Raw genomic sequence first — 27,880 nt, forward strand, 5'->3', positions numbered from 1 at the left:
GACAGAAGCCTTTTTGTTTCCTCTTCTCTATAGGACCAAAGGTTGTTACAAATGAATCTTATACATGATTTTTTTTAAAAAAAATTAACTAAGCACGGTTAGGGTAGCAATATTACAATAAACAAGGGTGAACTTTACTAGCCGGATCAGCAAAAGTTGAACCTCCTGACTAGGGTGACAACAAATTATGCTTACAAATGTAACAATACCCAGATCAGTAAATCAGTGAGGGAGCTCATCTTCTCAAAATCAACGGCCCTTTCTGGCAACAAACAAATATATATATCCAGGCACATTTAGCTTCTCATAGGATCAGCAAGGTTTTGGCATTGTTCAAGTATCATATTACAATTGTTCATTGTCCGTGCATCAAGGAGACCGTGATTCCACAGTTTGATCATAAATAATTTCCAACACCTGCCAAGCGCAAAAGCATAGTGATAATTCAGAAGCACATTCACATCAGCATAAGAATGAACATTTTTTTTTCTTCAAAAAATGCACTAATAGAGGATTTGCAATGGATCTAAACTAGTGAGAAATAACTTGAATGTAAATGCATCAAATGGGACATAATTGCAATGTGTTGACAGTAACATGCAGAAGTGGCACTTAACTCCCCACCCCAAAACACAACAATATGGTTCACTTGAGGGATTGCCCTAGTTTGGCTAAAGACAACCAATATGTTTCATAGAGAATTTAGAAACCTTAAAAACAACAGTCCATAAAGTAATTATAGAACCAAAAAATATATACTAGAAGAGCAATGCTAGGGTGACCACATTTGGGAAAATGTGGTCACCTCACCCTAGTAGCATTATACAAAAATATTATGTCTTAACTGTCTGCATATGAAGAGAGGCAACATTGTTACTTTAAAACAACCATAAGTCAGAAACAAGTATACGACAGAGGGTCAAATTCAAGTGTGTACTGCCACAACATAACAAATGAGGAGGAGAGAAGCTACCAAAGCAGTGGTGGTGCACGAACAAGGTCCTGACCATGAAACTTCGAAAATGCCTCGCATGCCCAAGAAACATGACCATCAGCCAGCACCCTGCCATTATGACCAACAATATACATCTACAATGAAACCCTAAAAATTCACAATCACAAATTCTACATTGGAGACATTTTGCAAATTCTAAAAAATGAAGCTACAAGAATAGAGCCTATCCATATTTTTATTGAGATTCAAGAAGATACAAGTTGGTTGGATGGCTTCTGACAGCAAACACCAACACATGCCATGTACATGTTTTATCTTGTGTAAGACATGGGCAATGATGTCAAGCATAATGGAGAGTGAAGATTACCGTTGCTTCCTCACAAATGAGTTCCAGAGATGCATCATTTGCTTCTCATCTTTGGTGACATCAACAAAATCATCAAGCATCTGCAACATATCAGAGTGCACCAATGTTAACATAAAAATGCTGAGACTAGAAATAAGAAAACATCTGGTTATAGGAGCAATATAAAGCACTGTTGGATCCAAGACGCTTAATCCATTATGTTAAATCATCAGTTTATAAGGTGCCCTCAGCTTATGCCACAATGTAAGGCACAAGGAGAACACTACGATTCTTACGTAACGTGAACCGGGGTGCTTTTAATGGACACTCATTTTCAACCTGAGGTTCTCTACTGTCTAGATTATAAGCCTCAAAGGCTGATATAATATTAATCATCGAAAAACAACAGTTTATCATGGGTTACATAGTGCTGAACCAAAAACCAGTTAAATTTTTGATTTGAGGATTCTTAGACAGGGATGTCATTTCTCCCCTTTTTTTTGTCATAACAATGGAGACTTTTTAGTAAGATCTTATCAAGAGCAGTGGAGGAAGGTAAGTTGAGTGGATTTGAGGTCAATACTAACGGTAGAGAAGATACATCAATTTCCACCTTTTATTTGCTGACAGGGTTATTGAAAAGCAAAACATATTGTGTATTGTTGTATCACTTGTACATGAATTGCCAATCGCACATATAGTACTAAGTTACATTAACCTATATGAACAATAGGTTGGGAAAAAATAAAGAGTGACTTAAGAATAAATTAAGGACATATTGCAAGGTTGAAGTACTAATCCATCTCCAACAAATGACATGACAAGTATATGACTAAAAGAAACTTAATGGGTATGAAATTATTGCTCCAAGAGGTAAACACATGCATTCATTATTAGCCCAAGTATCCAACATCTAAGAAATTAAGAGAGTTAAGTACAAGAAATAGAAGAAAAGAAACCTATACGGATGAAGCTCTCAATTTTCTACAAAATTGAAGATCCTAATTAGAATTTTCTAAGCCTCATAATAACCATCTATGAGAACCCAAGACATGACCCACTGTCAACACCTACAGCAAATGTCCAACAATTTCCAAAATACCAAAATGCCTCAAACGACTGAAGCCTAATTAAAAACTAATAAATCTGTACAATAACACTCCAAGTTATAAAATACATAAAAATAATAATACCCAAATAAAAAAAATCATAACTATATAAATCCCAAAGGGTGATACATGTGAAATTCCAAATTTGTCCTTTTCTACTTTCCATAGCCTGCATCAATAGTACTTAGACTTCATCATGACTTCCAACTTGCAAATCATATTGCAGAAAAATGATTCATCAATTACACATTACTGTCATCCTTTATGATTAACTTCTCAAAAAGTAAACCACAATGGCTAAACAAAAAAAAAAAAGAACACCTACAAGCCTAGCAAAAAATTCTTCTCCAAGGCAACCTTGAAATCATTCATTTTTTGCCTCAGCCACCATCAACCATGAACAAGAAGTTCATAATTCCAATAGAAGTCCCAAAGGACACAAATGAGTGCGAGGCATGAGAATAGATACTCAAGTGCACAATGAAAAGTTCATGAATGCATACAAACAAATACACAAAAAATGAAGATAATAATAATAATAATAAATTGCGAATAAAGGTCATATAATGATCCAACATACCCTTCTATCTTCAAAATCTGCAACATCATCATCAACTTCGTCCTCACTGTCCCGATCTGACAAGGCTTGCTCTAATTCCATTGGCTTGAATCACAAAAGTAGTTCAGATACATTGATGCATAGTTTCCAAGAATCATATAAACCTTAGGTTATTGATTCGCCAAATAAAAAATGAAAAAGTTAAATGATGTTGCATTTTTAGATACGAAAAAAATTAAAAAATTAAAAAAAAACTCAAGGTTTGCCCTCGTAACAAAATAAACTCCAAGTTTTTAATTTTGTCAATTCAAACCCTAATCTTTTGATTTCTTTTCAATCTAAACCATCTACACATTTTCATTAAGTAAAGCGGACGAAAAAAATGGTATTTTAGTCATTAAACTCAACGAAACAAGGTATTTTAGGCATTTTATGTACACTGTCATTAAGTTTAATGACTAAAATACTCTTTTCCCGTTAGTTTTACTTAACGGAAATAGGTTTATGGTCTAGATTGAAAACAAATCATAAGATTAGAGTTTAAATTGACAAAATTAAAAACTCAAGGTTTATTTCATAACAAGGATTTTTTTTTTTTTTTAAATTTTTTTTGTAGTTTCCCCTAAAATAAATGCAACATTAACCACATTATCAGTAGGAGCACAGCAATATCAGGAGTTTGACATCTACATTTTTGCCTGTCAATCCATTCTGCTTGACAGGCAAAATTCTTTCCCACTCAGTATCAGAAACATACTCCACTAAATAAATGATGGCAGCAAGGGGGAAAAAGATGGTCTAAACATTTTGCAGGATACTCAATGCCCATTGAAAAGGCCCTCCATTGTAGTCCACAAACAATTCAACAACAATAACAAAATTTTGTTTAAATCAGAAAAATATTTTCATTGCTTGTTTACATGTAAAGATGAGCCCAGGCTGAACAACTCAAAAAAAAAGAAAAGGAAACACTCTGTTTGTTTTCAGTTTTCAGAATTCACTTTTTAGAAAATTCTACTTTTTTGTTTCCGTATTTTTTTGTTTTCACTGAATTTTTTTAACATTTTAAGCAATATTTTTAATTTTTAAACACAGCTAACATACATAGACTTAGAAAATATAATATTTGCGAAAAAATCTTTAAAAAATTCACTAAATACCAAAAATACAAAATAATACGAAAATTCATTACATTTTTTGAATTTTTATGTATTTATTAATTTTTTAAAATATTTTTTCACAAATAATTTACTATTTAGACACATCTAAGTAAGGTACATCTAAAAAAGTAAAAAAAATTGCTTAAAATTTAAAAAAATTTCACTAAAAACAAAAAAACACGAAAAATAAAAAACTCAATTTTCAGAAAACTGAAACGAAACACACTGTTTTAAGCTGGATGACGAAGCATGAGAATATATCCTTCAATCTCTTAATAAAATTGCACCTCCAAAACCTTATCACAAAATGCTGATTCCGAATTCTGAGTTCACCCAACATAAACTCTTTTAAGTGAAAGAAAATAGGCACTTTACAATGAAAACATGCAGAGATCACGAAGCATACAAGGAAACGAAGTCATAAATCAGAAAGAGCACCCAGTCACCTGTGCTCTATGTGAGTGAAAGAACTGCCGCTTCTGCAGAAGGGCGCGACTGAAAGGAAAAAACAAATACACCTGATCAAATCTAAACTCACAAAATCAAATACATAACCCAATCTAGACATCATATTTCTAATGAAAGAAGGAAGCAGCATAAATGGAAAGATGTAATATCTGACCTCTCGGACAGATTATGAACTGATAATAAAACCAACATTCAGAATGAAATATGTCAAATCAACAACATACATCATATAAAGGCCCCGTTTGGGAAGTTGGGCATTTTAGTAGGTTATTTTTGTTTTTGGCTATTTTAGTAGGCTAAAATATTTGTGTTTTGGAAGAGGGTTGGATTTTTGTAGTTGAATGTGATGTTTGTAAGGAAAAAAAAAAAAAAAAAAAGTGAAATGATTATGGATTTGATGTAACATTTTGTCTTATTGGCTATTTTAGTCTATTTTGTCTTTTAGTGCTATTTTAGCCCAAAAAACTAAAAAAGCTACTTCCCAAACACCCAAATTGTAATCACTTAACCAACCAACTCAACTCAATAATGTGATACCCTCAATGACTCTGGATTTTTCAATACTGCGCACTCTTAAACCTGACTCAACGCACCACATTTAATTAAGTTGATTAAAGAACCGCAGCCTTAAGCCTTAGTCCTTTTCAAAAACAACTAGACGTTTGTGCTGCACATTATCACCTAGGCTTCGCAATCACATAAGCTGCAGAAATTGGACAACAGTATAGTTCTGTAACACTTCTGTTTATTAACAAGGCTTTAGTCCCAAGGTAAGCAATGTAATGCAACACCCATTTAGGTTCCATGTATGACAGCAATTTAAATTAAAGGTGGCACAACATATAAACGCTTTTGCTTCCATGCATGACAGCAACTTAAATTCAAGGCACCACTTGTTGGAAGAATTTTCCAGAATAATGTTGAACAAGCTTTTGAAGTAAGATGACTGAAGTCATCTAATCTAGCTGATTCCAGATTTGGAAAATATGGCTAGTGCTGAACTTGAGCACTGCAGAGGCCCAACACCACTGCCCTAGCACCTATGGCCAAAAAATGACTTCCAATTTCTTGCACAATCGTTTGCGTATCCTTTGGCATGCATGCCAACCATTCAGGAAAAGCTCCTAGAGTCAGATGGCAATATCATCTAATCTAGCAGGGAACAGGTGTGAACAATATGCCTGTTGGTCCACAGGACTCCAACACTGCTTTTGGGGCCTTGCTGATGCATCTACTTTCATGTCCTCCAGATAGCCTGCATGCCTGCCACCTACCATTTAGGTGCTAATGCAGTTGGCCGGCAGTCCATCAATGATTGACTAATTTAACTGTTACAGTATGAATCCTTTCATTGCAAGAAGAGTCAAACTTCTTCAGAATTATGTGCAACAATGCTAAAAAAATAAGACTGGTAAACGTACTTTCTTGGGTCAGAACGTTCAATGGATAACTTTCTTGTCTTTGCAAATTGTAGCATGGTAGGAGGTGCAAGGTGGCTTCCAGATACAGATTGGACACATTCAGGATCTGCAAATGACTGAGCTGAAGCAGTTGAAACCCCAGTGGCATTAGGGCTAGATGTATCACGTTCCGCACACTCCGCAATACCTAAAATGAAAGCATACCAATCATTCCCTCTAGAAATATTAGTCTATAACCCTTGAGGGCACACAATCTGAGACAACAGTTTGGATTTTCAATGATCTAAAAATGAAGCATGAGAAAATATGCTTATATACATCACATTGATTTTTTTTTTTTTTTTCTTCTCCTCTTTGACCAGGCCAAAAGGAAGAGATTAGTTAGTTTCCAGCAGATGTCAGTATAAGGAGATCATTAGCCTCCAGCTTATGATAGCAGTCACATTTGTCAGTCTTTTGAGGATAAGAATAAGGTATCAGGCATATTTCTTCGAGCTCAGTTGCATGTACCTAACAAGAGTATTATAAGCAGACAATCTTGGGCAAGATGAAAGAAAAAAATTAACAAAAGCTGTTCAATGATGCCACACTTACAGCAAACAAACAACTTATGCATCATTTCAGCTACAAAGGCAAGACCATGAAATATAATTACTGAGTAACAACAAATTATATCAACCATACATAAGAATCCATTACCCAATCTCCTAAAGAAAAGCCAGGAGAGGCTTTCCAGTCAACCAAAACTGAAGATATGGCACAAGAAAAGCACACGTACCGTCGAACTGAAGATATGGCACAAGAAAAGCACACGTACCGTCAGCCTTTCCCCGAAGCTCATTGACTGCCACAGGAAAGTCAGAATCCAAGAGAAGTGGATGCACATGCTTTGCAATTTGAAGTAGGCTTCGTAGTTTTTTGCGTCTCAGTGGCTTTGAACTGTACACAAATTGTGTCCACCCATTTTAGGTAATTGGCATTCATACTAATAATGGTAGCAACAGAAGAAACTTTTTAATTCCAAAAGGAAGCAAAATAATATAAATGAGTACACAAATACATATGTTTAACTTACCAAAAGAAAATTGTTTGTTGCTTAGGATCAACACCATCCGCAACAATCTGAGCAGAAAAATATAGGAAAAAAATTCAATAACACGTAGAAAATGCCTTTCTAGCTCATACCAAAACAAGACATTTGTCTAATTTTGGTAGCAATGTACATGTGTCAACAAATCAAGCCATAGCAGTATCCAGTTGGATGAGGTATTAGTTGTGTGATAAAAAGAATTGAAAAAATTTTACATCACCAAACTCAGTCTAAAATCATTTGATCCTATATCTGGAGGATAATGTACAGAAAATTTAACATATACTACACAAACAGAGACTTCACCAGGAAGTGTGTCATGACTGTACGTACTGGTTTTTCTCATCAAGAAAATATGCAACTTTGGCAGGAATGGCAGGAATGTGCATTCAAATAGTATAAATATAAGCAGTGTATATATAGGCATATCTGTATATGTACGCATTTAAAAACATGTATTAGATGCCACCAATTGAAGTACTATTACCAATCCCCATAATGACTTTTCAGAAGGAATAGTTTTCTGACCTCAGGTCTCCATATATCAGTTTTCACAGATACATTTACAGCTTGATACTCATCAGTGACCTACAGAATATGAATGTGGTTAGTAGCTATTGTTTGAAAGAGATAAGTGAACCAATGCCCTTTGCTGATTCTTGAAGTTTACCAACCCAAAACTCAAAATTGAACAGGTCATGTGATGAGGATAAATGATATCTGAGGCCCTATAAAAAAAAGTTGAAGACTTTGTTAGAATGAAGTCTAAATCTAGATTTTGTCCATTCACTATGCATTTTCAAGAGAGAGAGAACCTTAAAGCTTGCACACTTTAACAAGCAGAATGGACAGGAGAAGTCTTCTGTCACTGCACGTGCAGAGTGTATATCAGATCCATAACTCAAACTTCAATCAATGAGTACCAAATTTTGTGAGGAAAGCTGATGTATTCATCATAATAAGGATTCAGGGAAAAAAATCAAAAGAAATTGTACAAGAAATCAGGAAAGGAAAAAAAATGGATCCAGATAACCACAGAACAATTGCCAAAACATCAGGCAGAAAGATCAGAAGTTAACAGATGCGTAAGGGTTGTGGGGGTAATCAGGTGAGAAGTGTTTACAATTGGGCAGACACAGACTGTCTTAGTCTCAAACTTATTCACCTGAAACATATTCAACTCAACACCATGAAGTAACCACAGTGCAATATTAAAAAACTATTTTCCTACTGAAAAACTTCAGCAGAAGACATGACAACATGCAGAGTTGAAAGAAATATGCATGTCACTAAGTGCGAAGTACCAGGAGAAACTTGAGCTTGCTGCTCAACTGGCAACAAACAGTAACACATGTTCCAAAGCAATATAGCAATTTCAACTACCAAGAGGTAATCATGTAAACAACTCTATAGCCATGGCACTGCCCTCCGCGTTTGTTTGTTCTTTCTTATTATACAGATTTAGCTTGATTTTACAAATCTTTCATCTCCAACTTTCCAGGATTGCACCACATCATGTTTGATGTCAGACAAACTCTGTCAGTCAATTAAATTTTGAAACTTACTAGTCCTAATTTATGGAAAACCCAATTCTGCACACTAAGTTTATATTGGATATGTTTTCAGTTAATATCTGCACCAAGAGCATGGACTGAAAGAAATGGACAAACATGAAATTTCACTTGCAGCATGCTTGGACATCATATGATCATACTTATGATTAAGTTGAGTCTTATTTTATGTTTATATAGGTTAATTGGCAGCTAGTATAATTTTATTTCATGTTTTGGCAGATTTTCTAAGTTAGGGCTTGGTAATTTTGTAATTTGCTAGACATGGACTGTAGGGGTAGCCACGGGTATTATTGAAATTTATGTGCAGTCTTTCAATTATAACTGATCAAAATCTATTAGTTTCCTCATTACGAGTCCTAATCCTAGCAGAATAAGGAGCACCATGCAGCCTATAAATACTTATGTAACCTTTCTATCCATTAAAGTTGGGTTTTGAGAATAGTATGAACCTTTTAAATCTTGCGTTTTGAGAACATTATGAATCTTTTAAATCTATGTAATTCATTATGCAGCCTTTCCTCAAGAAGTAATTCTAAGGAATTCAAAACAGAATTCCTACCGAGAGTCTTCTTCTCCTCTTTCACAAATGCTATTCTCACATTATTATCCACATCTCAAGGACAACCATGATTTCAGCCACACATACACACACACAAATAAAAAAATAAATAAAACTTATACAATCAATCCCCACTCCCCCCCCCCCCCAAAAAAAAAAAATAAATAAATAAAAAAATTCCTTTTTCATAGCCTTAGGCCAATAATTTCACACCTAAAATCAGTAAAACCTTTGCTGTCTAGAGACTTCCAGCATCTATCTCTGAAGCTCCTCCAACCAAACACTATGGAAAACAAACCATCACACTTTTCTAGTTAGAAACCCTGGAAGCTTTCCTTTACCTAATAAAACCCTAACCCTAGATGCTTTCTTCTCAAGATTCATGCTCATATGGATTTGACAAATGAGTCACCCTAGTTGTCAGCTACCTAATGCAACCCCCTTGGAGCTTCTTTTTAATATAACCATTACTTGTCCACACACACACAAAAATAGCAAATATGTTTGAAGCTTTCTACGTTTTTTTTTTTTTGGGTGATGTTTTATGCAACCTTGCCTAAGGAGGATAGTTCCTAAAGGGTTCTAGGCAGGATTTCTTGACTTTTTCTTTGATGTTTCTTTTCTTTTTACAAAACATTATTCTTGACAACTATTCACCACTACCATTTTCCGCCCCAAAACCCTAGTCAATTAAGTTCAAATCACCCCAACCTTTTCCACTACCTTTTGGCCATTAAATCCACATCATAATACCAGAAATGTTTTTCAAAGAATTTCTGCTGCCAATTACAAAAATTGTACTGCCTACAACTTCTGAAAATCAAACCACAACCCATCTTTTTCCATCTAGAAACTTCTTTTACATTTTAGAACCATAACCCCAGAAGTCATTCCTACACCAAACCAACCACAAATCCAATCATAGGCAGCATTACAGCAAGTTTCCTAAAGTTGTCCTACAATAGTAAAAGGCTTCACCCACCATATTAGATCATAGGGCAGCATTTATTAGGCATTATCCTGCATCACATAGTGGGGCAGACCCGAGGCTCCAAACACTTAAGCTGCCGGATCAGTATAGCTTTCCACCAAACTAACCAATTACACAAGGTTGAAGGAAAGGGCACACAGGAAATGCACTCTTTCACAATGTAATGAATTGTTCAAAGTCAATAGTAGTCCAACAGGACTCAATGTTCTTTGTCATGCCAATTTCCAAGGTTTTTCATTCAACTAAACAAGACAGGTCCCAGTAGTATGTTCCAAATGTACTCCTAAACAAAACTATACAAGACAGTCCCAGTAGTATGTTCCAAATATACTCCTAAACAAAACTATACAAGACAGTCCCAGTAGTATGTTCCAAATATACTCCTAAACAAAACTATACAAGCACTAAACAAGTGTCAATAAAGAATTGGCTCTACATTTTAGGTAGGGTGATATAAGCATTTCTCTCAAGGGGAGTAATTGGGTGCATACCTAAGGCTCACAACTCGTCCAATGGGTGTGGTTGTCCACCAAATGACCCAATTACACAAGGCAAAAAAAAGGGAACAAAGAACATGCACTCCTTCAAAATATAATATCTTACAAGTTTTAAGTTAAGATACTAAGGTCAAAAACTTTCAAAAATAGGGCGACCCAGCGCACGAGGCTCCCATTGAAGTCTAGGGAGGGGAAGATGTATGCAATCTTACCCCATTTCTGGAGGTCAAAAACTTCTAGGTGCATACCTAAGGTCAAAAACTACACTAGAAATTAAGTTTTGCAATTAACTTATCCTTGACAGTGATATTATTACTTCTATTCTATGGTTTTAATAAATATTTAAATGTAGTATAGAACCTATAACTTCACTTGCAAGCAAGAAAGTGATGAGACTCGTATCTTAAAAATTGCCAAATTCACAACTTAAGTTCAATAAAAGTAACTACCCACCAAGTAAAAAATATGAGCACACTTTGTCATCTAGGCACTGTCTAGACAAAAATTCTCTCATGGAGAACCAACCACATTAGCTGTTAGACAAACAGTAAAAATATATTGATGGATATTATTGATTGATGTATTACAAGATAGATAAATTACAATTCCTATACAATCTATATATAGAAGAAAATGTGGTAGTAGGTGTAGTGGAGGTGATAGTTAGGTGAAGTGGAGTGTGTGGTGAAGTGGAGGTAGGTGAAGTGGAGTGTGTAGTGGAGTAGGTGAAGGTAAAGATGGAAAATTCTAACAGCCCCCCGCAAACTCAAGGAGGAGAGAAACTAACCAACTTGAGTTTGGAGAGAGTAACAAAACAAGAAAATACATAAAAATAAAAAAGGATAGGAGACACTGTATGGTCGTGTCAGACCGTTGGTGAAGACACTGAATGGTGGTGTCATAACGTTGTAGAGGACACTGTATGGGGGTGTCATAACGTTGTAGAGGACACGGTATGGTGGTGTCATAATGGTGTAGAGGACACTGGATGGCGGTGTCAGACCGCTGTAGAAGACAGTTTATGGGGTCATGTCGGACCGTTGTAGAAGACAGTGTATGGGGTCATGTCGGACCGTTGTAGAAAAACAGTTTATGGGGTCATGTCGGACCGTTTGTAGAAGACAGTTTATGGGGTCATGTCGGACCGTTGTAGAAGACAGTTTATGGGGTCATGTCGGACCGTTGTAGAAGACAATGTTGTGACAGTTTACGGAGTCTTGCTGGACCCTTGTAGAAACTAACCGGAATCAATGTCGGGACAGTTTACAGAGTCTTGTCGGACCCTTGTAGAAACTAACCGGAATCAATGTCGGGACAGTTTACAGAGTCTTGTCGGACCCATAAAGGAGCTAACCGGAATCAATGTCGGGACAATTTACAGAGTCTTGTCGGACCCCTGAAAAAGTTGCACCCTCAAAAGGTGTGCCCAAAGTTGTCAAAAAGTGTGCCATCAAAAGGCGTGTCCATTTTATCAAAAGATGTGCCATGAAAAGGCGTGCCAGTGTGTCGGGCGGCAAGAGGCGCGCGATGCGCGTGGCTGCCTCGGCTATTTAACCATGACAGAGCCTGAGGCCGAGGCAGAAGCAAAAAAACTGCGAAATCCTCTGTAAAACTCTTCGTTGTGCTGAGAGAGAGAGGCTGTAACACTGTTGTGCTGAAAGAGAAACTCTGTAATACGCTGTAACACTCTGTTGCCCAGAAAAATGGCCTCGTCCTCGTCTTCCCGTGGACTGCTCACCCTCTTTCCCGACCTCAACGAGTCAACGAGAGAGAGAACTGGTGCGGTGGCACTGGAACCTCAACCAAACACCGCTGGGTATACTCCGTTGAACTTTCCGATGCGGTCTGTGGAGCAAAAAATGGCAGTGCAGTCGGATGTGGAAGCCAATCAGTATACATTGAAGTCATGTGTGGAAACCATGACTGCGGTTACAAACCTATCGAACCGGCTACAGAGTAGGGCAAATGAGGTGCAACATTTAAACGCCCAACTGGCTCTGCTCCAACGCATGTATAAGGATGCGCGAGCAGAGATAAGTGTGCTGAAGGCGGAAAATAAGGAGCTGAAGCGGAAGGCCACCGTGATGTGGCGATTTGGAGGTCCGCCATATGCTGCAGTGGATGAGCAGGGGGGAGGCAACTTGCTTGGTAGTCTAGGAAGCACGGAGGCAACACTGTCAAGGGCCGCCCAGGATGGAGGCAAAAAGAAGAGACCGGCGGCAGAGTAGAGAAGGGATACGGAAAAAAATCCTTTGGTTGTTGAGATGGTGGTCTTGGCGTTTTTTTTTTTTTTTTTTGTAAGTGTGATCGGGGTTGAGCCCGGAGATGAATAAAATAAGGTAAAGTTTGGCATGCCATTTTTTTTTTTTTTTTTTTTTTTTTTTTTTTTTTTTTTTTTTTTTTTTTAATACCCATGTTCTGCGGATGGAAGACTAAAAAAAAAAATAATAATAATAATAAATAAATAAATAAAGTATAAAAGAAAAGAAAATTGAAGAGAAGTGTGTGAATGTGAAAGTAATAAAAAAAAATAAAAAAAGAAATGAGAGATTTAAAGTTGTGGGCGGGTGTTGTGGTTGCTTTTCAAAAGATGGAGTAAAAAAAAATTGAGTGGGAAACATGAGTGTGTGAAAAGAATGAAAAAGAAAAAGGATGGGTTGAATTTGTATAAAATAATAATAAAATAAATGAGTGGAGGTGGTGTGTGTAAAACATGAATATATTGGAACCAACCCACGTGGGTGGAGGTGGTGTGTAAAACACTTTATGAAAAGGAAGAGAGAGAATAAATTGTATGTATTATTGATTGATTTATATTGATATCTATTACAATGATTCATGATTCCTATATATAGAAGAGGGTGAGTGTGTAGTAGGTAAGGAGTAGGTGAAGTGGAGGTGGTAGTGGTGTAGTGGGTTAGGTTTAGTGGAGTAGGTGAGGTGGTAGTGGTGTAGTGGGTTAGGTTTAGTGGAGTAGGTTTAAGTGGGTGAAGTAGGTGGAGAGTGGATGAAGTAGTGGGTTAGGTTTAGTGGAGTAGGTTTAAGTGGGTGAAGTAGGTGGAGAGTAGGTGGATTTCAAGTAAAAATATATTGATGGATATTATTGATTGATGTATTACAAGATAGATAAATTACAATTCCTATACAATCTATATATAGAAGAAAATGTGGTAGTAGGTGTAGTGGAGGTGATAGTTAGGTGAAGTGGAGTGTGTGGTGAAGTGGAGGTAGGTGAAGTGGAGTGTGTAGTGGAGTAGGTGAGGGTAAAGATGGAAAATTCTAACACAAACAAACTTGGTTGCGCAGTTTGTTTTACTGATGGCATTCACCAGAACTTGAATAGATACTTAGAAACACAATTCCATTATACAAAAACCATCCAGAAGCTATAAAAAAATGCATTTACCACCAAAATAAATGGAAATACCTTCAGTCCTCTGCAACTTATTATTATAGTACCTGTAGTTGAAAATGACATTGCCAGTTCTCAACCTGGAAATATACAAGCAGCAATAATTACTAATTCATATGAAATGCTTAAAAGGACAAAGTTCATGAACAAACAAAGAACAAACAACAACAACAGCAGCAGCACATCAAATGCAAAGAAGATAATTCAACTGCCTTGATTTCAAATTAAGGAAAAAGAAAATTAAAAAATAAAAACCCTACTTTATTTTGTTCTTGCAAAAAAGCTTACATATGGTGAACCCACCCTAACACCTTGATTACTGATTAGAAGAGCACAATAACTACTACAAGAGTCAATGCAGCTTTAACGTGTACCTATTTCCAAATAGTTCGCATAGCTAAAGTGCCCACCAAAATATTATATTCAATGTCATAAATAATTAAATTTCATTTTACCCTGCTGTTTTAGTCAGCCCATAAACAGAAATGTTTAGAAAACATAATGAAAAGGTCCAAGTTAATTTAAACAAGCTCCGAGATTGTTGCCAGTTCGGATTCAAAGATTTGAACTAGTCACCCAATCCGAGCAACAAATGCTTGCCACGTTGGCACTTTTTGTAAATTAATGGTTCAGATTTTGTCCACCTACATACAAACCCAATATAGATCCAAACAAAAAAAATCAGACAAAATTTAATGGGTTAATGGGAATACAAAACCTAAACCTTTGATTTACAAAAATTGCCGAGGTTACACAATCTGGGAGCTCAAATTATTCCCTCCTATCAATACCCAGACTGGAGAGAAGCCATGCTTTTTAAACAATGAAAATGCTCCCAAAAAAATAACAGTAATGACGACCACCAAGGCCTTTCCCACATAGAAGGAAAAAACTTGTGAACACTCCAACATCTGTTTTATTTTTACCATAGAAGTCAGCGTTACATTACATGAGCCATTCCCAATCCTTGTGCCATTCCAAGTAATTCCTTTCTATATATTTAACAGTTCAAATTAATTATTAAAAAAAAAAAAAAAAAAAAAAAATCAATTGATTCTCATGAAAGCAGAACATAGTAGGAAAGTCTCTTGCTGTGGTACTAAAGACCTGGTATTGAGTCCCACCTTCACCTAGGCTTAGCAGAGGTTTACGGGTTGGAGGAGCGCTATGTTCTAGTCAGTGATGCATGGTCAAGTATCAGAAACTATGTTCAAGGGACAGTTACATTAACTAACCCAATTGACCAAAAAATAGCTAGTTTGCAATTTCAGCAATCAAAATAACCTTTTGTCAGGAAAAAAATAATTTTTTTTTAGAAAATCAACCTTTTGACTGCTGGAAAAAGATTTACAAATGTATACAAATAGAAAACAGAAACACACAAATGCACATTACCACACAAAGCACAAAATATCATATAGACTACTTTGATACGTTGTCTACTTTGCAGAACTCAATAGATTAACATTTGGATACCATAACAAGTAATTAATATTAATTCATAATGACTCAATGAGAACGAGAGTTGGATAACTTATTGGTTGATAGTATTGACAATAATAACAACAGGAACAGTTTCCAAGCAATGAGCAAAAAGGTAAACCAAATGCTGAAAACCAAAATAAAGAATATATAAATTCAGAAAGAAATGACATATACCGCATAATATGAGACAGTGAAGTAGGAATGTCATTATTTGAGTATGAATTATACAGAGATTTTTCCTTTGCCCCGACCTCTTCTGCAGAAATGAGGACTTCCACATGCTGTGGCGTATTCTATTGTGACCCAAACAATAGAAAGAAAACATTAACCAACAATATAACAATGATTATCCAGAAGAAAAAAATCAGAGAAATAAAACAAAATTCCCCAGAAGAATGAAGCAAATATTAGGAACAGAACCAACCACAGCTCCAGAAGGCATCTGAAATGCAACAGATTTGTCTTCATCCATACAACTCAACTGCAAAAGGAAAATCAAAAAATTATGTTATGAGAAGTGTGGAGATAAGAAAAAGAAACAGAATGGATCATGCACAACCAACCATTATAGGCTAGGCCAAAAGAAATCTTAGGTCATTCATTCTGGTATAATGTTGATATAGACAACAGAAATCACAATTCAACAAATTATTTTCCCAAGATCATAAACCATGTTAATAAAACCTTTGCAAGGACAGTGACTAGTCACATACAAAGAAGGAACAAGATTACATGCAATCTCAATGATGTCTGATATTTTAAATTTGGCTCCAATGGAGTTACTCATTGGTATTGTTTTCATTTTACTCGACTTCCTTTTCAATTTCCGTATTTTGAGTCTTCAAAAATAAAAATAAAAAGCTAGCAGTTCAATAACACAATCATTTTCATCCTTCTATGAAAATCGTTAAATCCACATCCATTATTGCTAGATCCATGGTTTTGAGCCAATGTATACAACACATCTTCTACGTTAATGTGCATTAAAAAAAATACAAAACATAATCACATATAAACCATGGAATGACTAATTATAATTACTTTTGGCAGGCTGGGTGATCAGCTGATCATCTAGGGTCGCCTGAGTATTCTCGCAACTTTTCCAATAGAATGGATCTCAAAAATTGAGTTATGGCAAGATGAACAACTAGCCTAGCCAACAGTAGGGCAAGCAGCATGTGTCATACATTCTCGTACGTATAATTATTACTCTCTTTAGTAATTGACCAGTTTGTGTCTTCCAGAATTGTTGTCAGTATTAATATTACCACCAACAAGATGAACATTGTACTTCACTAAATCATTGGATTGGAAAATAATACAAACTGTAAAAGCGAAAGGGGGGGGGGGGGGGGGGGGGGTTGGTGGCAATAATCCAAGATTTTAAATTGCATAGCCCCTTGTTTCATTTGCTTAACAGGAGAAAAGATAAGTCTCCTTATAAAATTCAAATCTCCTAGTGTACCTACTAATGAGATGTGTGCAAATTACAAGAGGGTATACCTTCATGAAACAAGAGTGCATGTCAACAGTCGACATCATCTCCGCTCTCTCCCCTAAACTCAAGTTTGGAGACTTCTCCCATGACAAATAGAGTAATTCCATTGGTATCTTGCCCAGTAAGCAGTATCCTTCAACATTTGCTGTCATGCACATAAAAAACCAAATGAGGGGAAAAAATGTTTGTCATTAAGATATGTGTATTTGTAATGCCATTGGTATCTTGCCCAATAAACAGTATCCTTCAACATTTTCTGTCATGCACATAAAAAACGAAATGAGGGGGGAAAATGCTTGTCATTAAGATATGTGAAAACACAAGATAACCAATGATGTAGCACATTCATTAATATCTTTCCTTGTTACTTTAGGTTATGCTCACTAAATATCCCAATCAACCACAAATGTTAATGATCAAGTCAACTAAGCCATAAACACCTACAAGTAAAAAATTATTCCAAGGAAAATGGCACATATACAATAATATTTTTCTTTCTGTTTTCCCTCCTGATATTGGCAAGTAAAGAATCTCATTCCATGTTTTACTCTACAATGAGGCTTTAAAACCCTCAACATGTGATGTGGTCGTAAAAAGGACAGGAATACCACCTCAGCTCTAGGGCCCAGAATGTACAAAATGGAAATTTGGCTGGTTCATGTAACATCACTAGCTACAACTTCTGACCATTAATTAAAAAACAGTATCATATGAGTAATGAGTTATTCTATATCATGCAAAGACACATCAAAATTCATACAGTACCTGCACTGGTCAACACAGCATGGTACATGGACATGTGTGACACATGTTGATTAAAAGAATTAACTTGTTAAGGGAGATTGTTTAGATCTTGTTAAGTGTATAAGTTGTCCAAATCCTTGGCAATATGATCACCGCAAGAGAAATTTTGGTGCCTTGTATTGGACTCCAGGAGCAGCCATATGGGAAACTGAGATTTGTTACACTAAACATTTTTGGGGCGTTACTACATCTTGAATTGTGACATCTGAATTTCCCCTCTCTTACTGTTTTCCTATTTAGTCTATTTTTCCGTCTTTTTATACAATCAGTTGAAGCCTTGGAGGCATTTTTATCTTTCCTTTTTTTGTATTTTTTGTTCTCTTCATTAGTAGTTGCTTAATACTTTTCAATAAAAATGACAAGAAAGTGCCAGACATGGCTGTCTTAGGACGGATAGCACCTAAAAAGCTTGTGCAACCAGAGGTAAATAACAAATTACTTGCTCACTAGAGGTTCCTTGATAAGTGTAAACATGATACTATGTCACAATATCAATGAAGCAAAGCTTCAAATGTTGCGTATTGTTGGTGAGCTATAATTTTTGTCTTGTATACATCCTATATACAGAGATTGTGCCCCTTTTGGACCTTTATGGAGCCTTTTTTACTTGTTAAAAAATCAAAGTGGCAAAGCTTGCAACATCTCATGTTACATAGTCAACTCATTTCACCCAACATATAGAGAAAAGAAAAAGGGAAATAAAAAACAGATTTGAAAACTTGAATAATTGACCCATGTTCCCTCCACTTGGGGTTAATAATATGGTCTGCAACTAGGGAAACAAATCCACCTTTCACAATCACCCAAGTTCATGCAACATAAAGTACTCACAGAAGTGGCCAAGAGGCAGGTGACTCAAACTTTCACCAAATTGTTTTGTTGCGGGAGAGAGTCTCATGTACTTTATACCATATATAGAATTCTTCATGGTTTCTCAGGGCACAAAGAAAACATGGTCTTAACAGAGGTAGTCAATGCAGTTCTCTAACAATGAAAGATCTATGGAAAAACCTCGTATACAAACATGGATAGTACAGATCTCATAGCAAATGTTAGAGATGTGGACCAAATGCTTGGTTCGAAAATTTGGGTTATCTCCACAGAATGTGAATCTAACTTCATTTATACTACACTATTGTGTCTAACTTCACTCTTATCATGTTAAAAGTCTTCACGGAAATGCTCTTAAATATCCACCACAAATGGAACTCTAATACATAAGTCTTACCCAAATCATTAATATTTCCATAAGGAGCCACTATGAAAATTTGTGAAAAGTCGTGCAAGTCCAAATGAAAATTACTACGTTTCAAAGGATTGACATTGGTTAAAGAAATAAAAATGATATTACAAAATGTTTAAAAGAGTTTATGGAAGTACAAAACATGTTCAAGAAGACCTCATTCTTCTTGATGTTCAATTTAACATAGGATATTCCATAACTAAACAGGGTTAAATAGTCATTCACGAGGAACACTGAGCAGCTATTCACCAAATTAGTGCATTAAAATAAAACAAACTAGCATGCATAATGTTGTTATTGTCTATTAAAAGTATTACAACATAATGATATTACAAGCATCCAATCCTATAACTATCTATAAATCCGGTAAGCCCCGTGATTTTCAACCATTTGATTAATGCCAAGCTTTAATCCACCATCAACCTAATTGGATAAATAATCTACACAACAGAAAAAAATAAAAATAAAAAGGAAGACAAGAAAACAATGGATTATTTTAGGGCAAATTTCACTTTACCCCCTTGTGTTTTTGCCTATGTGCAGATTATCTTTCCCCCCCCCCCCCCCCCTTCTTTCTTTCTTTCTTTCTTTTTTTTTTTTTTGGATAAATACCCCCCTCTCCCCCTAATTCTCATTTGAAAATAACAACATAACCCTCTTATAGTTTGTGGACTGAAATGCAGCGTTAAATCTTTTATCCAAACTTAACAGCAAGTGTGAAACATGTATCAAACATAAGGGGGTTATATGCTCATTTTTAATTTCAATGGGGTCGCACATGGAATAAAGTACAGGAGGTTAAAGTGCTTTTTCCCTCGCAAACAAATGGCAAACATATCCTTAGTTCACATAGTTAGGTTACTTGCATATAGGTATATTTTAGTCTTTTTCATTAAATTGTTAACAAGCAGGCCTAATGGTGCACTTCAGTTCACAAATCACTGGGGGGGGTGGTTGTAAAGTGAAATTTGCCCATTATTTTATAACCCCCATAACTGTGGATAAAGATGTCCAAAACCACTTTTGGCTATCCAAACACCATATAAGCGGGCCACAGTGATCAACAAATGTTACTGTAAAGTATAGCTAAGAAGCAAGGGGTTTTTTAATGTCCGGGGTATTTATCATGACTAATTAGTAAAAATAGATAACAAAGAGGTTCTCCAACTAAAGCACATCTTACATGGAAAAGATGTCATGTCCTTATGGTTCTGTGTTGGATCAATAGCGCACACAGAATTTGTGACTTCAGCTGCAAAAAAGATAGAAAGTTACTAACTATTGCGACAAAAAGCATATTTATGATCTCAAATTAATGAAATTATACATATCATGGCATACCACAGCTGACAAACAAAAGAGCAAGAGAGCCAGATTTGACCTCCGCTGCTAGCTTGTTAATCTCGGGAAGAATAAAATTTGCCTGAGCTCGATTCATCCCCTCAACACCAGTAAAAGTGGTCAAGATACATGCCCGACTAAAGCGAAAAACTGCAGAGTACTGTCAACCACCAACGATATCAGGAAAGCAGAATAGATGCTCAACGAGTAATTAGAAACATTTCTACCTCTCCAACTGCAAAGTTAGAATCTGGTCTTGCCAACAATATGTACAGAGGAAAAAGCCTGTGAGTTTGCAATCCATCATGTGGCATCCCTGACAAGGAAATTGTCATTTGAATCCTACAGATTTAAACAGAAGTGATTAATTAGTGCCCATTATATAATTAACAATTACATGCTAAATCTTCAAACAAACAGAAATCGTATTTTCAAAACTAAAAGTGTTACAAAAAGCATGTTTCTAAAGAGTCAGTCTTCAGACTAAGCTGCTAAACAGACCTAGAGTCTGTAACCAGTAACTCAAAGATCATTGAAGATATAATTTCCCTTCTGAGTCTAAACAGATATCACAGAATATTCCCTTTTTGGCAACATGGAACAAGACAAATGAAAATTTCCAGCCAAGGGAACCTAAAGATGGCATACAGACACACTTTTTATGTCTCTTTATATCTAGGATCCCAAACTAAGAAGCACAAACACGGACACACAATACAACACAAACAAGACACGAACACTCTAACATGATAATTTCCCCCAAAAATTGAGACAAAACACATAAGGGACGCACAAAAAAAATATATAATTTTCTAAATTAATTATGTCATATATATCAATATTTCACTTCTAGATAATAAAAAAATGAAACACAACACTAATTCTTAAAGTCAAGTAAGGATTAATATGTATAAATCTATTTATAATTTAATATGTATAATTCTTTATTGTTTTTCTTTTATCATTAGATCTCAAGTTATTTTATTCAAACTTGTAATGTACTAATGTGTGTCTAAGCGATGAACAAGTGTGCCCCCCCTAGTGTCTGAAGTGTGTCCGAGTTTTTTAAAAAATAAAATAAAAATAATAAGACGATACATTTAGACTTGTGTCCAATGCATGCCGGAAAGTGTGACACGGACATGACACCTTCTTTCCAAAGTCTTTTAGCCACAAGCTAACCTTCTATCCAAGGTTCTTACAATCCTACTTTTATTTCCTGCAACATGATAGTATCCAAGTTCACACTCCCTAATAACCTCTAGAATAGCTCTTTTTTCACTTTTTTCAGCAATAAAAGAAAATTTTATTAATTTGAGGACAAGTACAACAAGAGGACAAGAAGTCCTCTACGAAAGAAGAAAAGACATCAACACACAAAATAAAAAGACAATTTACACATCGCAAACTGCCCTCCAATGTCAATTTTGATCTAACACAAAATCTTCATAATTCACTACCTCAAACTCCTTATAGTCTAGAAGAGCCTTTGCCTCTTTACCTAAATCTTCAAAACTATTCATTGCTTTCAAGCCCCAATATCATATTTTCTAAATGAACAAGAGGTACTAGATCAAAGGAAGTGAACAAAGAGATCATAGTGTCATCTTCATCAAATTTCTTTGACGTGCTTTCATCGTGCTATCCTACAGGAGAGAATGAAATATTGCAATGTCCTCCCAAGCCATCATGTGAATAGCTTCCTACAAGTATTGGTAAGAGAAAGGATTGTCATGCCCCTTGTCTGCTCAAGCTGAGAAATAATAGTGAGACAGAGTTTGAGTGGTCCAATCAACACAAACGTAGTGAATTGAGTGTAAACTCTTTATAAAACCCCTCATGGGTTTCGTATCAGTGTTACGGTCACATATCGGCCGATATCACAGAGTAACAGATAGTATCAGCTGATATATCAATGAATATATAAAATCTTGTTACGTAAAGGTTGATATTTAAAACGCTGAAACCCTCCATTCTTCACCCCATCACTTAAAGGCTTCCCTTACCCTTCGTAGGAATGAAAATAAAAAGAAGCTTGAAGAAAAAATTTAAAACCTAAAAGTTCTCCAAGAGAGAGAGATGGTGAAAGTTTCAATGAATTCTAAGATCCATCAAAAGCCTTCTAGCAAACATATATATATTCTAAAATTCAGGAACAATGAGGCGGTTAGAGTGTTATGTACTTTGCCATTTGGGTTATATCTTGTGTTGTTGCTTTGAGCTTTATTAGTTTTGACCTAGCCTCTCAGGTTATGAGAGAATTCTTTTTGGTTGGCTATGTTTTTTTGAGTTGTCAAGTGTTGTTTTCTCGAAGGATAGCTTCATGCCTTTTGGCAGATCTTCATGTAACCCTTTGGGTCGTGTATTGAGCATCATTGTATATCCTTATTTTTTGTTAATAAAATCACTCACTCACCAAAAAAGGGGGGGGGGGGGGGGGGAGGAACAAGAAGTTATCATTTATTTATCCAAAAAAAAAAAAAAAAGAACAAGAAGTAATAATTTTAAGTATAATTCTCAAAGTAGCATCAGCCAACAATTCAGCTTCAACGTTCAAAGTACTAATTTACGATTCTAACTTACAAAACTTGCCTTCAATGAGAAAATTTGTGAGTTTGTCTATAAATGAATTCTAACTTACAAAATTTTATTTATATCAAACATAAATATGTATGCATCTATGTAAGATAATAACTGCTAGCGAGGCTGAAAATGAACTAAGCTGCCCTTTATGTGAGCATATATAGAATAATAATGGCTAAAAGGGTTACAGATGAACCTAGATGTTCACAAACAACTGGGGCTCACCTCAGCTAAGGTTCTCCCAAACAATTCTGTTAAAGAAAATGGCCAAAGAATTTTAAGATTGGCTATTGAACAAGCTGATCCTGAACATGAACGAGCTCAAGCATAAATGGTCACCTCATAAGCATGTCTCTATTCATCTTGGTGAAATAAGAACTTTGATATTCTAGCAACAGATGTCATGTACTCATCACAGTAGTATCTTTAGGCTCTAATTTTTATATTGTTACAATAGTAATATTATTAGCCTAACGATCAACTTTCACTATGTTGTAAAAAATATTGAATTTTTGAAAAGCTAATGTACTAAGAGATTTCTAAAGTGGCTTACAATATAACAAAAGAAGAGAGGGGAGAGGATGAAAGAATAGACCATTGTCAACCAAGAAAAAATGGAGCGAGTAGAACAAGTTTAAACCAAGCCCACCTAACATTAAGCCAAGCCCAATTTATAACATAGGTGTTATAACAATCGGCCAACTACTTCCTTGGTTCAGTTTGCAACCCTAATAACTAATATTAACTCAAGCATAAAGGAGGGCCCAAGAAAATGGCACATGCTATGTAAGAGTCAACATATTACTTATTTATTTATACCAGAGGCATTGATAAAACACTCATAATGGGAGGATGGATTATCCACATATATCCTAGGTTTCAACATGCATCATTTGTATTGCTGTGTGTTTGTAATTTGAAAGATACAGCCATGATCTCAGACCTATCGCATTCACATGCCAATAGTCAGAATATGACTATTCATACAAAAAGTGCAATATCACATACTTTGAGATAATGCTCTCTGACTAGCAAATAAAAATAAACGAAAATTGTCAAAAAAAATCAGAGTCATATTAGGTCTAAGAAATTTAACCTCTTTTTGTGTTTTGCTTGTATTTTGTACCGCAAGCATCTTTGAAGAAATGATGGCTGCACAAAAATGTGCCTCTAGTCAGAAACATAAAATCAAAAAGTATACAAAATAACAATAGAAATAGATAAAGAATCGAAAAATTAAGCCCATCATCATGAATGGCATAATTAAAAAGACACTGCAGCCAAATATCTAAAGAGGAATATTGATGAAGTTTGTGTGGCCAAAGAAACAATGCACTAGCTAAACATTGAAGACATTCATCACCACCACTACACCAAGCCATGGGACTAGAGCAATGATGTAGATAGGCAAACTGCCTAGCATCAATCATGATGACCATATCCTGTAAAAAAAATACCAAACTCCAATTATATCAAATCAAACAACAAAAAGAGGAAAATTTTCATTACATTTCTAACAGCACGACGTTGAAGAATATTGTAAAGTTCAACAGGCTTGCAGTATATTGAAAGGCTCTCCTCAGCTGCAATTTCCTCTTCTGGAGATAAATGCAAACGAGAATCTGGGCGGCACATCTGATCTGCACCTCTAGAGTAGCTGCAATTGCAAAGAGAATTCCTGTTCCATGAACTGGAATAAATTAAGAGTTCTATTCACACTCCAATGATTATATCGCAAGCACCAAATAACTCCCTCATTTCTCACACAAAGACCAAATAAGAGTGCATGTATTCAATTTTGTTTTACTTTTTAGCTGGTGCATATATAAAATAAAAATAAAAAATTGTCAATTCAAATAGGGGGAAAAAGATGAAGAACCACTCCAAGTGTGAATCCTTAGTCATTTATTTAGGACAGGTTACTTAATTATTTGGACAGTACTAAAAACATAAATAACATGAACTTAAAGAGAATATACGTGGTTTCACGAGCCACTAAAGGTATGCCTGGCATTCTGGTCAGTCAATGTTGAAATATAAATTCATAGCTATCTCCTCTGTTCCAAGGTTAGTAATCACTAGCCACCCAAACCTGAAAGAAATGATCATCATTGAATGCCTTCACTTAAAAAAAAAAAAAAAAAAAAAAAAAAAAAAAAAAAAAGAGCAGCATTCCAATGTTTCAGCTTTATAGCATCAACAGTCCAATCATTGATTCATGCCAGCAATATGAGTTGGTTTTCTTTTAGTTATTAGTTTACAACATTAGTCCACAGCCAACACAGAAGATCACGCAATGCATCAAAAAAGAAAGCAAAACAAATGCAATCATATAAATGGTGGAAAGACGGAAGAAAAAAAGTACGTAAAAAGTTAATGCATTACATATTTTATGGTCTTATATCTAAATGGGTAATGCTATACAAACCAACTTTTTATACAAAAAATTCATACAGAATGATGTGTATCAGGGAAATTCTATTTCCACACACCAATCTCAGGTCACACACTTAATTTCCGAATTTTTAGTTCGGAAGTTAACTTCCAAACCAAAGATAGAGCCGAATCAAATAGTTTTCCTCATAAGTTGATTTCCAAACCAAAAAAAAAAATGAGTGCACTAAGAGGAAACCATGTGTGGAAATAGAAGCTGAGTGCTGCTAATACCAGAATTATCCTTATAAAAATTTCACCCACTCAAATGCACACCCCTACACTCCTAAAAACCATTATCTCCCAAAACCCTAAAAAAAAAAAAAAAATCCCCAGAACCCATTTTCTCCCTCACGATGGTAGAAGAAAAATGGTTCTGAAATTAATCGATTGGTGTAAGGAACGTGTTCTTTACATATTCACTTTTTTCTTCGCATTAGTTGCGGTTGTCTTCCTTCAATTCCATAAATTTCTTTGCTCAACGCTAAACCCTAAAAACAACAAATAAATATATATATAGTTCGAAGAGAGAAAATCCGCATTTTGCTCAACCTTAGTTCTCGCTCCTCCCCATCCCCCGAAGTCTCTCTCCTCTCTCTTTCACTAAGAATGTTCGGACCTGTGTTCCCGAACAAATAAGCTATGTTCGAGCTTGTGTTCCCGAACAAATAACCAATATTCGGACCTGTGTTCCCGAATTTTAGTCATATGTTCAAGAGTTCAATACCCAAAAAAATACGAACAATTTTCACCATTTTTGCCATATTTTCCAAGAAACTTACCCTTATAAGACCAACTTTCTCCAAGTTGAGAACACAATCAAAGCTATGAACCTCCTCTAAACTTACATTGTTATACTCCTCTCTCGTCTCATTAAATTGTGGTAGTTAAAAAAACTTCCACTCATTGCCATTACCGAAGAAGTGTGTGTAATCGAATGGTTGCCACCATTGCCGCCAGAAGGTTCTCAAGTTTTGAGAGTGGGATTTGGGGAAGATGAATGGGTGATGATGGAGGTAGGTACTTTCATAAACCCTATTTCATGATTTAGCGGGTGTGTAGGTTTAATTGTGAGGTAGGGTGTCCCAAAATGATTAATATCCTTTTTAGTAATTTTATTTAAGGTTATTATTGTAATAAAAAGAAAGTCAAAAAATGGGAATCCAAAATAATAAATAGGGTGATAATTGCAGCACTCATAGAAGCTTTTCCATTTATATCCATTAATTGAAAACAAAAAAAGCATATTAATATCTTTCATAATTGCAACAACGCCATTCCCGCATCATTCTATGAAAATTTTGTATGCCTAGCATTTTCATATCTAAACATTCAACTTGGCATATAAAGAATCAAGAACTATATTGCAAATATTACTTACTAGGTAAGCAATTAAGAGTACATAGTGCATAGCTTCCCTCATTCTACTCCCCATTAATTTGTAAATTCTCATGCACTCACAATGAGAGTATTAAATTAAGAGTTAAATCTTGTGGACAATTCCACTATCAATCTAAATTTTGCAAAAACTCAAAAACAGACTTTCCCCAATGAAAGACAAAATGTCTCTTTACATCAAAAGTACAACTGATTAAAATGTAAAAAAAAAAAAAACCCAAAAAAATATATATAAATTGAACAATTCAACCAATCCAAAAGAGAGTTTCGTTTCCTCAGGTGAAAAAATAAACAATGGGAAAATCTATCATCCTTTCCGATTATTTTCGCAGCAGCCAAACAAGCCAAAAAATAAAAATAAAATCAAAATAAATAGATGTGCTCGTTGATCGCAATCGAAGAGCTATGATGGAGGTGAAATCAGAGAATGTACGCATAACAAACTGAAATAACAACCGTAGCTAGGTGGATCAACAAGAGATTTAATTGGGAACAAAAAATACAAACCTCATATAGCTAAAACCCTAATCTTTTTATCTGAAAATCGTAGGTCTGTAATCGTATTCGAACACATATATGGATGTAGAAGATAAACACGGAGAGACTAAAAAGAGGGGTCGGATCGGAGTTGAAATTCAAGACCTAGAGAGAGGAGAGGGAGTTTTATGTAGTTGAAGCTTATCGAGTCGAGTTGACGGCTTACCTGACTGGCTGACTAACCTGGACCTGCTGCTGTTGATGTCAGGGGATATAAAGGGAACGACCTTTTCCCATACCTAGTATAACAAAATGCCCCGATCCGCCGACTGCCCAACTGTCTCCGACTCTAATAGGATGAGCTTTGAGTAGTTGAAGAGCGTCGGATTTAAAAGCGTCGGATTTAAAAAATATATATATTATGGGAAATCCTTGTGCCTCGAATTGAACTTCCTCCGATAGTTCCAATTTGTATTT

At 35.5% G+C, this 27,880-nt stretch overlaps 1 protein-coding gene across 32 annotated transcripts; it reads right to left on the reverse strand.

Moving 5' to 3' along the window:
- LOC114298286 (polycomb group protein EMBRYONIC FLOWER 2) lies at positions 1-27,880 on the reverse strand. 32 transcript variants are annotated; one of them, XR_014337569.1, is made up of 22 exons: positions 27,630-27,880; positions 25,075-25,187; positions 24,605-24,773; positions 24,192-24,247; positions 20,740-20,854; positions 20,513-20,672; positions 20,355-20,423; positions 17,130-17,269; positions 16,051-16,107; positions 15,801-15,919; positions 14,157-14,221; positions 7,924-7,976; positions 7,783-7,836; positions 7,637-7,696; positions 7,094-7,140; positions 6,836-6,957; positions 6,019-6,205; positions 4,576-4,624; positions 2,991-3,133; positions 1,323-1,402; positions 974-1,063; positions 1-417 (listed from the first exon to the last, which is right to left on the reverse strand). XR_014337569.1 is itself a non-coding variant. In XM_028242827.2 (22 exons), the coding sequence occupies exons 2-22, from the start codon at positions 25,107-25,109 to the stop codon at positions 297-299; spliced, it is 1,932 nt and encodes a 643-aa protein (XP_028098628.1). In that variant the 5' UTR covers positions 25,110-25,187; positions 27,630-27,880; the 3' UTR covers positions 1-296. The 32 variants fall into 32 exon arrangements, 16 of the variants coding, with proteins under 16 accessions (XP_028098628.1, XP_028098618.1, XP_082738612.1 ...); XR_014337579.1 differs by having other exon boundaries at positions 2,991-3,074; positions 4,536-4,624; XR_014337567.1 differs by having other exon boundaries at positions 6,797-6,957.

This window comes from Camellia sinensis, chromosome 8, assembly GCF_055761805.1.
Source record: "Camellia sinensis isolate YWXY chromosome 8, ASM5576180v1, whole genome shotgun sequence".
NCBI classification, from domain to species: Eukaryota; Viridiplantae; Streptophyta; class Magnoliopsida; order Ericales; family Theaceae; genus Camellia; species Camellia sinensis.